We start from the raw sequence: 12,839 nt of genomic DNA on the forward strand, positions 1-12,839 counted from the left end.
TGTTTTGGCCAAGAATCTTGATCCAGAGGGACTCTAGCTTCTCTTTCATTTCCGTCGTAGCCACTTCAACAGATTCTACTCCTTCCTGAACATATAGGGCAATACCTCCACCTTTCTGCCCTACTCGATCTCTTCTATATAGTTTGTATCCCTGTAGCACTGTGTCCCATTTGTTTTCTTCGTTCCACCATGTTTCTGTTATGCAAATGATTTCCAACTTATCATGTCTTGCTATTGTCTCTAGTTCCCCCATTTTGTTTCCTAGACTTCTAGCATTCATATACATACATTTGAGTTCTCTTCGTGTTACCTTTTTGGACTTCCTACTCTTTACTGTCTCTACTGTTTCTTTCACGGTTTCCTTAACCGCTCCAGTGTTGTCTCTCTTGTTTGCTGTACGGTCATCCCCTCCTGTGTCTGAGTTGTCCCTTCCTGCCTTGTCTTCTTTATTTGCTGTGAGGTCGTCCCCTCCTGTGTATGAGTAGTAGCCCATGGTTTCCTCATCGGGGCATCCTGTCGTCCGTGCCATCGACTGGTGGTCGACTGTCGGCTTTCCCCTATTTGTTAGTTTAAAGCCTTCTCGATGGCCTTCTTCATGTTGCCTGCCAATACTCTTGCTCCTTCCTTGTTGAGGTGTAGTCCATCCTTTCTGTAGTACTTGCTTTTTCCCCAGAATGCCGTCCAGTTGCGCACAAAGTCAAAGCCTTCTTCTTCGCACCATCGTCTCATCCAGGCGTTAATAGCTTGCAATTCCCCTTGTCTCTTTCCATCCGCTCTTGGTACTGGGAGGATCTCGGAGAAGGCCACATTCACCTCCCTGATCTTCAGCTGTCTTCCAAGTGAGCGGAGCTGGCCCTTCATCTCTTCCCTGTCGTACTTCTGTCCGCTCACATCATTTGTTCCCACGTGGATGAGCACAGCAGTATCCTCTCCCCCTGCACTGTCTATGATCTTGGAGATCTTATTGGCCACATCCTTCACTCTTGCTCCAGGCAGACAGGTGACGATTCTGTCCTCTCTTCCTCCTGCGGTGTGGCTGTCCACATGACGTATAATGGAGTCACCTACGATGATCCCCATCTTCTTTATTCGGGGGTTTCTCAGGGGTCTTAAGTCCACATCTATGGTATAAGGCCAGCCTTCTTCCTCCAGTGCTACTCTTGAAATAGTTTTCGGCTCTTCAGATGGGAGGACGTCTTCCTGTGTTTTCTCTCTTTCTCCTGGTGTGTGGATGTCTCCTACCTCATCTTCGGTTTTTTCTGTGTTTGCATGGATGTCTTCTCTCCTCTCTTCCAGGCCTTCTGTCTGGGTATCCTGGGTACAGCTTTCCAGCCCTGGGATCTCTACGTGTTGCTGGTGGGCTTCCTCGATAAATCTTTCTAGTTCCACGATCCCTTCGCTGGTATCGGGCTCCCTTAGCAACTTCTCCTGCATGCAGTTTTCCTCCTTCCTGGCAAGGAGTTCTTTGAGTTCCATCACAGTTCCCTCCAGCAGCCGAACTTGCAGTTTCAGGCTGTCCAGCTCCTTGCATCGGCTGCAAATGTATGCCCTAGTCCCCGAGGGAAGGTAGTCATACATGTTGCAGCCGGTGCAGAAGACTGGAAAGCTCATCTTCTGGCTTCCGTGGGCGCTCATGTCTTGTTCTCCTTCTCAATTGTGTGTGTCCTGCCCTCTTGGTAGCAGTCCTCCTGTTGATTGTTGGTCTTGGTTGTGTTGGTACTGTTGAGCTGTTTGAGAGTGTTTGTCTCGGTGTGTGCTGTGTGGCTAGGTAATAATAAACAAAAGAACAATAACCGGAATGTAACTTACGTATTCGGGCTCCCTGCTAGTCGGCCCAGCTTCCTGGCTCCTTCTGCAGGCTCCTTTGCAAAGGCGCTCTTGCTAAGGCGAGCGCCTTTACCGCTCGCCTTCGCCGCGCGCCGAACGGCTGTGCGCCGTTGACTCTCCTCCTGTTAAGGGGGAGTCCGGCGCTCTGGTGGTGACGCTGGCGGTGACGCGTTGGGGGTGGGCAGAGCTCCCTCACGCTCCCCCACGCTACCGCTCGCTGCCTGCCTCCTGCTTCTTCTCTCTCCTCTCTCCCGCCGCTGACCTCGCCGGGCCTGCCCTCTCCTGCACCGGCCGAAGCTGCTCTGTGTAGCGCCGCGCTCTCCTCCTGTTAAGGGGGAGTCCGGCGCTCTGGTGGTGACGCTGGCGGTGACGCGTTGGGGGTGGGCGGAGCTCCCTCACGCTCCCCCACGCTACCGCTCGCTGCCTGCCTCCTGCTTCTTCTCTCTCCTCTCTCCCGCCGCTGACCTCGCCGGGCCTGCCCTCTCCTGCACCGGCCGAAGCTGCTCTGTGTAGCGCCGCGCTCTCCTCCTGTTAAGGGGGAGTCCGGCGCTCTGGTGGTGACGCTGGCGGTGACGCGTTGGGGGTGGGCGGAGCTCCCTCACGCTCCCCCACGCTACCGCTCGCTGCCTGCCTCCTGCTTCTTCTCTCTCCTCTCTCCCGCCGCTGACCTCGCCGGGCCTGCCCTCTCCTGCACCGGCCGAAGCTGCTCTGTGTAGCGCCGCGCTCTCCTCCTGTTAAGCCTATGTCCATCATGGTCCTTCTGTGAAGGAAAAAAGCGCCTACCAGGTACTAGTGCTAGTTGGTAAATACCAGCTCCACTGTGCAAACTGACCTCTCTCCATCATATAACTTCCACCCAATTGAAACTCTCCAATTCTCTATTACAAACTCCCAAGCTCTTAATTTCCTCCTTACTTACCTCCCCCCTCCTGTCACCAAACCTTCCTTAACTGCCCTCATGTCTGCAATCATGGACTTTAGCATTTCCCATCCAAACCCTATTATCTTAGGGGATTTTAATGTACATTTCAATCAGCCCAATCACCCAAACACATCAGAACTCTTAACCCTAATCTTTCTGACTCCACTGCTCTCATCTCCTACTCATTCTGCAGGACAGACTATTGATATGATACTTGGCCCAACAGCTATCAGCCATATCTTTCAAAATCCTCAAACCTACTCTCTCCCTTGGTCGGACCATGTTCTAATCAATCTCCAACTAAACCTTCCTACTCCCCCCATCCACCACTTCACAGAGCACTTATACTTACAGAGACATCAATAAAATTACAGTTTCCGCTATACAAAATTCCTTTAATCTCAACCTACAAGATTTCACTAATCTTACAACGGAAGAACAATTTGATCTTTGAAAAGTCTCAACACAATCTCTCACGGACCTTCTTGTCCCTTCCCAGGATAAAACATTCCAATTACAACCTAAAAAGAAACCATGGTACAATGAAAATCTTATCTTTCTCCGCCGACAACTCCGCTCCACCGAACATAAATGGTGGCAATCTCGGTCTAACAATTCCCTTCGTCAATATAAAGAAATTGCTACTCAATACAAAACCTCAATACAACAAGCCAAAAAAGACTACTATTCAAAATGCATAACCACAGCCCGCAATTCTTCCGCACTCTTTAGTATAGTACGATCCCTATCCCCATACTCAAACAAGAAACCTCCCCATTCACTTATACAACCATCAGCTTCAGAACTTGCTAACTTCTTCGACCAGAAAATAAAGGATATCAGATCGAACTTAGGACAATCCATACCCTTACAGTATCTGGATTTTTCAAACCAGACAAATCTTTTACCCTTCAGCACTCTTTCTAATCTTAAACCTCCTTCCTTACCAGACCTCCTTAAAGTTTTCCAATCGATAAAAGCCCCTAATAACCCAACTGAAAGCAACCCTCCTTCAATTCTAAAAAAATTCTTTCCTATTTTCGGCCCATTCATCTTGGAAATGATAACAAAAAGTCTTACTTTTAATTTTGTTCCAAAATCTAGACGAAACACATCCAGAAAGCTGTTGTCCTACTGCCAACCTTCCTCTCATCTCTAAACTTACGGAAAAGTAGTACTGAACCAGCTCACAGAATTCCTTGACAAAACCAATGCGCTTCACCCATACCAAACCGGCTTCCGCTCCAATAACTCCACAGAATTATTACTATTTGGTCTCACTTCTACTATACACTACTTCCATGATCACTGAAAATCCGTCCTTCTTATCTCTCTAAACTTGTCAGCTGCCTTCAACACTGTTGACCATCACCTCCTTATTGATCATCTTAAGACCTTCGGTATCACAGGTTCTGCCCTCTCATGGTTTGTTTCCTACTTCCAAGACCGTAATTTCAAAGTCCACTCGAAAGAGAAAAATTTCTTCTCCTATTATTCAAACTTTCGGCGTTCTTCAAGGCTCTATTCTTTCTCCTTTACTATTCAATATTTTTCTTGCCCCTCTTCTCACTCTAGTTCAGTCCATCGGCTTTACTATCTTTGCTTACGCAGACGTCATCCAACTTCTTCACCCTGTTGATTCTTCAAATATTTGCAAAATACAAGAAATAAACACCAAACTTGACAAAATCAGTGACTGGCTTCGCATAAATAAACTTTCCCTCAACATCAATAAATCCTGTGGTATACTCTTCTTGATCAGGAACAATGATATGATAAATGGACAAATCTTTATTAAATCTTGCCCAGTAAAAATGGAATCAAAAATATAATTGCTCGGAGTTACTCTAGACAAAGATTTAACCTTCCATGACCAGATAAGCTCCGTCGTTAAAATCTGTTTCCACAAACTTCGGCTCATTCGTTCTTTAACCTCAATTCTTGAAACTGATGCTATCACAACCCTCATTCACTCACTGGTCATTTCTCATTTAGATTACTGCAACTCCTTATAAAATGGAATTACTCAAGAAGAATTATGTCGTCTGCAGCTCATTCAAAATACGGCAATCAAACTTATCTATAAGGTTGGGAAATATGATCAAGTTACTCCTCTTCTGCGAGAAGCTCACTGGCTACCCATAACCGAATCACCTATAAAACTTTAATGCTGGTCTTTAAAATCAAACTTCAGCGTCTCCTTTCTTTTCTTGATAAACTCATCATCCCCTTTTGCCCTCCCTGGACCCTTAGATTGGCTGATCAGAATTTACTGACTTTACCTTCTATCAAAGAATTCTACTACACTAGAAAAACTAACTTTTCCGTTGTAGCTCCAACCTTATGGAATGCCATGCCACCTCAACTCCGCCTCGAAAATTCACTCAATAAATTTAAGACTAAATTAAAAACGTTCTTATTCTAAGATGCATACCATAGCATCTAAATATTTCCTTTCCAACAGCCTGCAAAGTAAACACGAACCGCTTTTAAGAAGCGATCCCCATTCCTGATGTATTATTCTCCCCCCTTCCCTTTAATTAATTGGTTTTTAATGATGTAATTATTAACTTCCCCTCCCCCTTTACCCTCAAGCTCATGTTCGTATTTGCAATTTGTCTATTTAATGTTCACATTTCCCCCCCCTACAAAAATGTATTTTAAATTTTCATTTTTAGCATTGTAAACCGGTCAGGTGCATGTCAATGGTCGGTATAGTAAAATTAATTAAACTTGAAACTTGCAAGAAATAGTCATTTGTTTCAAAAATTCCAATATTGAAATATTCTACATTTGTCCTCTTGCTCTTTTTTTTTTTTTTTAAGAGAAACTTTTCTCCCAGTTGTTGGGTTTAACTTTTCCTTCCATTCTCTTTTATACTTGTCAGGAGCAGCTGAAGAAAAAACTGACAAGCTGAGAGGAGGGTTTCTAGGGACTCCTGCACATGCCCAGGAAGCTCAAAAGCTTACTTAGCTAGTGGAGAGCACCGGCACTGAGGCTCATTTAGAGGACTTCACCAACAAGTGTGCCTGCATATCACCTGCTTGTCTCCGGAGAAACTTCTTTAGAGCTCTTTTTCTTTGGCTTTTGGTCTTAATAGTCCATCTTTGTGCCCTGTGGAGATATAGCCACAAGTCTCTGCAGTTCAAATCCTTCATGTCCCCTTCTGATGCATGGGAGGCTAGATGCTATGAATACCATTCACCTGTAACCAGAAGCTGTAGAACTGTTCACTCTGGCATCACATTAAAGGAATCTATCTAATTCCTGGATGAGTGTGTGTGAGTCTATGCACATTTCTCATTCAAAAATACAAAAGAACTCACAAGGTACCAGCAGGAATCACTGCAGTTCTAGATCAGACCCAGGTAGAAATATAAGCGATGGGCCTCCTTTAACACCACTGTTCCCAGGGTAGTGGGGACCAGGGGTGGACACTTTCCCAAAGCTTATATATTAAAAAATATTTTTTTTCCTACCTTTATTGTCTGAACATTGCTTTGGTCCTATAGTCTCTCTTCTGCTTTTATTAACTCTTTCCAGGGTCTCATGTCCTTTTGACAATTATTATCTATTTCCACCATCCATCTTTCCTGTGTCCCTATCCATCCTGTCCAGCATATCCTTTCTGTGTCTGTCCCTATCCTCCCCCCCCCCCCCCATGTTCAGCATCTTTCCTATGTGTCCCTATCTTACTCTGTTCAGCAAACCGTTCTGTGTCCTTATCTCTCCCCTTATGTCCAGTATTGCCCCTCTGCTTCCTTATTCATAAGCTCCATCCACTGTCAGTATCTCTGTATCCATATCTCTTCCCTCTATGTCCAGTATTACCCCTCTGAATCCATGTCCCTGTCCCTCCACATGTCCAGGCTTTTCCTTTTGCACCCCAACCCCTTACCCTCCATGGTCTGGTTTCTCTCTCTCCTTCCCTCTGCTCCCCCACCCCACCCAGTCCAGCATTTCCCCCTCCCCTTTAGTCATCTCTGCAGACTTTCCTATTGAAAATGTGTATAAAGTTGAAAAATGCACTCAAAAAGTATAAGAAAAGCCAAAATGAGGGGAGAGGAAGTGACATCATCTTGCCGAATGGCTGCTTAGAGCAGGAGCTCCATTGGGGCTTTTGTGTACCGGACTTACTTGAGCTTCCAGAGCGCGTTTTTTGTCGGTATTCTGGGTCGGTAGTGCTCCTTATACAATGGCGACTCGAAACACCTTGACAAATTTAAATTTTTTGGCGAACCTGTAGAAAAGTCGAGCACTGAGGCAACAGGAGGCATGGTGGAAAAAACTAAGATGGCGGCGGGGCCAGTGCACCATTCGGAGTCGGAGGATGAGGGCCTTCCGGACCAAATGGGAGATGTTTCTGCGGTGCCTAAGAAATCAATGACAGCCTGGTTCCAGGACCTGAAGGCGGAGATCCTTGGGGTGCGGAGTGATGTGAAGGCAGCGGTAGCGGAGCTTTGCTCGGAGGTCCGTGAATTAAGCGCCAGGATATCGGCCTCGGAGGATAATGTGACCACGCTCTCTGCATTGATGTCCGCCACGACAGATGCCACGGCTCGTTTATCCACCGACTTACAAGCACTGCAGAACCAAGTTGAAGACTTGGAGAATCGTTCGCGGTGCTGTAACCTGCGGTTCATGGGAATCCCTGAACTTGAGGCCTATAGGGATTGCAAGGCTGTGATGCGTGACTTTTGTGATCATCTGCTGCGCGCTGATGGTGCTGAATTGCCGGCTTCTATGGTGCTGGTGAGGGCCCATCGCAGTTTGGGGCCGGTGTGGGGCCAGGGTGCATGAGATATAATAGCCTGCTTTGGAGATTTTACTCTGAAAGAACGCATTCTGTTAGCGGGCCACCGACAGTCCAATCTTCGCTGGAAGGATCTTGTGGTGGGAGTTTTCCAGGACCTTGCATGGTCTACATCTTTAAAACGCAAAGCTTTTAAAGATGTTACCCAGGCTCCGCGCACCGGAGGCCATAAATATCGCTGGCTCTTTCCTTTTGGACTTTGGTTGACCATCAATGGCACCTCCAAGTGTGTGAGCACAGTAGCGGAGGCTTGGGCTGCGTTGAGAGCTTTGGGCTGCGCGAGTGAGATGGATGGAGCCCCTGCCCCAGTTGTGGCTTCTACCTTTACACAGAGTGGGACTTGGCACACGGCTTTGCGCTCTGGCAAGAAATCTGTTAAGCCCGTGCCTTGAGGACTTATGCCATTTGTTCTATGGATTTTCTTGCTTTGTTCTCAGGCTTGTCAATGTTCTTTTTGGGATTCTTCCCTTTATATTTCCTGCTCTGTGGGGGTGTGGGAGTGGTTGGGGGAGGGCTTCTTGGTAGCCTGCTGAAGCACATAATGGGGGTGTTCTTGTGTTCTGTTTTCTTGGAATACTTAGTGTTGAGGTTGTTTGGGATTGGGTTCTTGGGTGGGGGCTGAATGTCTGTATGGGGTTTGATGTTGGGATAGAGTGCCTGGGGTAAGAATGAATGGGGGGGATACTGGAGGTGTGGTACTTTGTGCATGAGTGTGTAGGATATACCTGGAAGTTTCATAGTTCCTGTTATGGGGCGCTGATTGCCTTTGGAGGAGGATTGCACTTTCTACACGGTGGCGAATCCTGGCATTCAGAGTTTGATGCAGCATAGGGGGGTGGGGTCTGGGGGGGCTAGGGAGGGGTTGGGACAGAGGGTATTGTTAATAAGCTTTTTACAGTAGGTTCTTGGAATATTAATGGATTTAATAGTCCGGGGAAACGTAGTATTGTGTGTCGGGAATTGGTAAAAATGCACTGGGATGTCTGTTTACTTCAGGAAACCCATTTGAGACCACGGGATGTGGCTGTTTTACGCTCTCCCTATTTTGATCAGGTCTGGACCCATCAGGGCGTGACTCCTGGTAAAAAGGTGGGTGGGCTCTCCATGCTTATTAGAAAAGGGTTGGGTCTTGTGGTGAACCAGGTGTTTCGTGATAGTGCTGGTAAATGTCTGGCTCTTTTGGCTTCTCTACAGGGACGTCCCATCACTATTATCAACCTTTATGGTCCCAATGTAAGACAAGCTGGGTACTATGACTCTCTTAGAGCAGATTTGGTGGATTTTGTGAATGGTCTATTTATCTTGGTGGAGATTTTAATGTTACACCTGACGTTCATTTGGACCATTCTTTTGGGGGGTCTCGTTCTCCTTCTAGGGCTTCTCGTAGGGCTTTACTGTCTCTGTTTTCTTCTTTGGGATTGTTAGACTGTTGGAGACTGTCCCATCCTCTGCAACGCTCTTATAATCATTATTCTCATGCTCACCAATCGTATGCTCACATAGATGGAATATGGGCTCATCGTAATATGTGGGGTGGGATTAGAATGGCTGAGATTGGTTCCATCCAGATTTCTGATCATGCTCCGGTCTGGATTGCCAGTACGGGATTTTGGGCAGAGGGGGGATATCGTTTTTGGTGACTTAATGAGTCTTTATTGAAGGATCTAGATGTAGTTCGGGAGGTGGGTATGGCTGTGGACCAGTACCTTCACCATAATGATAATGATACGGTTAGTGATGCTACTTTGTGGGATGCGTTGAAGGTGGTGGTCCGAGGAGTTTTTATAAAATGGGGGGCTCGCTGTAAATGATTACAAGCACAACATTCTTTATCCCTTCATGAACAACTGGAGCGCTTGGGGAGGTTGCATCAGAGACACCGGGACCCTTTGGTATATGAGCAACTGTTGAAGTTTCGTGCAGAGCTCTCTCTACTGCAGTTGGAAGATTATGAGTTTTTGAGGTTGCGTTTGCGCCAAACGATTTACGAGTACAACAACAAATCTGGGTCTCGTTTGGCCCGATTTATTAAATTGAAGCAAGCGAAAGCGGCTATTACATGTATACGGAATGACGCGGGTACAACCCATTATACTGATCAGGCTATTAGGAAAGTTCTACTCTCTTATTATTCTGATTTGTATCGGGCCTCAGAGGGGAGGGATGACATTGCTATCAAGGATTACTTGTCTGGGTTACAGCTTCCCCAGCTTTCGGAGTCGGACCGGGACCTGCTTAATGAACCTATTGAATTGGGGGGAGGTTCTGGGCGTAATTGCCAGGTTGAAATTGGGAAAATCACCTGGGCTCGATGGGTATACCAATCAATTCTATAAACAATTCTGTATAGTTTTGGCTCCGCCTTTGGTCCGAGTTGCAAATGGGGTGCGGGGAGGATCTCCCTTACCCTCTTCTATGAGGGAGGCTGGAATATCAATACTGCTTAAGCTGGGCAGAGACCCCACAGCGAAAGTATTGGTTCTTCGCTTGGGTAAGGTACTGCCCACATTGGTACATTTGGATCAATCTGGATTTATCTAACGTAGGCAGGTTAGCGATAATATTAGATGAACGTTACATCTCTTGTGGGCAGCCCGGCGGATACCAGCTAAAATTGCCTTTTTGGCGATTGATGCCGAGAAGGCTTTTGATCGGGTAGCTTGGGAGTTTTTATGGCAAGTGATGCATAAGATGGGGTTAGGCTCTTTCTTTTTGGCTTGGGTGCAAGCATTTTATAGGGCGCCGAAGGCTAATATTAGGATCAATGGGGGATATACGGAATTTTTTTCTATTGCTCGAGGTACCCGACAGGGTTGTCCCCTGTCTCCTCTATTATTTGCCCTTTCTATGGAGCCTCTGGCTCATTGTATTCGAGACCATGGGGACTTACAGGGAGTGCAGGTTGGTGATTTTGAACATCGTATAGCCCTGTTTGCCGATGATGTTTTGTTGTATGTTCAGGGCCCGGAGGTTTCCCTGCCGATTCTTGTAGATCTTTTCTCGGAGTAAGGGCGGGTATCGGGGTTTAGGGTGAATATGGATAAATCTGAACTATTGGGGGTTACCTTGGACGAGGCGGATCAACAGCGATTGTCGGCTCAGTTCCCCTTTAGATGGGCTCCTGGGGTAATTCGATATTTGGGGATTCGCTTGCCTGTAGATTTGACCCAATTGTATGAGGTAAACTATGCTAAGATTGTTCAACAGATTCGGCTTGACATTCAACGCTGTCATGGTTTGTGGTTGTCGTGGTGGGGTCGAATTGCAATTATAAAAATGAATGTTTTACCTCGCTTACTTTTTCTGTTTCAAACATTACCGATTCCAGTCCCCTCTTTGGTTTTCAGGCAGCTACATACTCTGTTTTTTCGATTTATTTGGCGGGGAGGCCTCCTCGTCTTTCTCGGAGTGCATTGTGGGCTGCCAGGTCGAGTGGGGGGGGTGCTGTACCTAATTTGTTATGGTATTTTCGGGCTGCTCAGCTCCAGCTTTTGTTAGATTGGGAGATTGCAGATTTTAAACTTGCGGTACGTATGGAGCAATATTTTGTGGGATCTCCTTGTTTGAAGCATTGGCTTTGGTCTTCTTCCCTTAGTGGGGTGACGCTGGAGGGTCGGGGGAATCAGTTTTTGGACCATCTTTTGAAATTGTGGTGTGATACTCGTAAGCGCTGGGGTGACGGGGTAGTCCCGTCGATTTGTGGTGCGATACGGGGGGAGCCCTTGTTCCCTGCGGGTAGGGAGAGTCGTACTTTTGAACGGTGGGCACATTCTGGGTTGATTACATTTCGGGATGTCCTTCAACGGGGGGGTCCTGGTGTCTTTTGAAACCTTCCAGCTTAGTTCATTGCCTAAAGGGGATTTTCTGGCATATTCACAAATTTGTCATTTTGTTCAATCCCGGGGTTGGGATAAGGGGTCCCCTCACTCTCTTGACCCTTTTGCACAAATGTGGTATACTCTCCAGGGTCTTCCTAAACCTATTTCTGTTCTTTACCAATATTTTCGGGGCTTCTTTTCTTCTCTATCTACCTATCAAAGGGCCTGGGAACTGGACTTGAACTGTACTTTCTCTGCTCAGGAGTGGGCCACGATTTGTACTGAGGTTGGGAAGGCCTCCTCTTGTGTTCTTATCCAGGAAAATGCCTATAAAGTGTTTACTAGGTGATATTACACGCTGATGCATCTACACCGTATGTTTCCTGGTGCTTCTGCCTTGTGTTGGAGATGTGGGAAGGCTTCGGGAACTTTTTTACATATTTGGTGGGATTGTTCAGTTTTGCAGCCTTTTTGGAAACAAGTGGTAGGTTGTCTATCTCAACTGTTGCAAATTCTTTTGCCTTTTTCTCCACAGGGTTGTTTATTAGGCCTTTATAATGTATGTTTACGTACTTGGCAAACTAAGCTTAGGCGCTGGGGATTGGCAGCAGCCAAATGTTTGATCGCCTCTCATTGGAAACAGCAGGCGGCACCCACTGAGCTGGAGTGGACTTTGAAGCTTAGACTCATCAGCACTATGAAACTTTCTATTGCAAAGCGACACGGTCACTACTATCTCTATACCCGGACTTGGTCTTTGATAATGGATAAAGTGGATTCCTTGAATTAATTGTTTTTCCTGGGGGTGGGTTGGGGGGGCGGTTATTGGGGGAGTTCTCCTGCAGAAACAACAGGGAGTTCTGCCTTGGTGTATGTAGAGCTTTGGGATTTGGGGTGGGTTGTGGAGTTCTGGTTGTGGGTGGGTATTGGAGAATTCTTTGTATTGCTGGATTCATTTTTTTGTGTTCAGTGACTTTATTGATTGGATTTTGTTTGTCAGTTTTGTATGTGAGCAGTCTCTGATATTCACATTCTGGTTTGTATATTTTAAAAATTTTCAATAAACATTTATTAATTAAAAAAAAAAGAAAAGGTAAAATGAGAAATCAGCTAAGGAACTTAGAATTACAAATTACTGAGGTTAGCATGTTTAAAAACCAGCAAGATATGGAATGTAACAAGAGTTTACTCACTTAAAAACCAGGCTTTCTTCCAGTCTTTCACCATGTTCCAAACGATATGCAAATGTTCTGGGGGTGTAACAATCATACTCATTTCTTTCAATTCTTCTTCCTTCATGATCTTGGGTACAGATGGCTTCAAGTTTACGTCGATCAAAGTATCTACTGGGGTAGGTAATGCAGTCCACCGGAGAGCTCCTTTCACAGGCTTCAGGTCTATTCCAAACAAAAAAACTGAATTTTTTAAAAAGTAGTGCAGTATCTCATCCCTCTTCCAA

At 46.0% G+C, this 12,839-nt stretch overlaps 1 protein-coding gene across 4 annotated transcripts in view; it reads right to left on the reverse strand.

Annotated features, from left to right (window-relative positions):
- HEATR4 (HEAT repeat containing 4) overlaps positions 1–12,839 on the reverse strand; it is a 252,604-nt gene that overhangs the window by 121,344 nt on the left and 118,421 nt on the right. For all 4 annotated transcript variants that reach the window (XM_033951548.1, XM_033951547.1, XM_033951549.1 and 1 more), the window contains one exon: positions 12,574–12,777. In XM_033951548.1, the coding sequence (XP_033807439.1) occupies positions 12,574–12,777 (204 nt within the window). The remainder of the gene's footprint in view (positions 1–12,573; positions 12,778–12,839) is intronic.

This window comes from Geotrypetes seraphini, chromosome 7 (assembly GCF_902459505.1).
Source record: "Geotrypetes seraphini chromosome 7, aGeoSer1.1, whole genome shotgun sequence".
In the NCBI taxonomy this organism is placed as follows: Eukaryota; Metazoa; Chordata; class Amphibia; order Gymnophiona; family Dermophiidae; genus Geotrypetes; species Geotrypetes seraphini.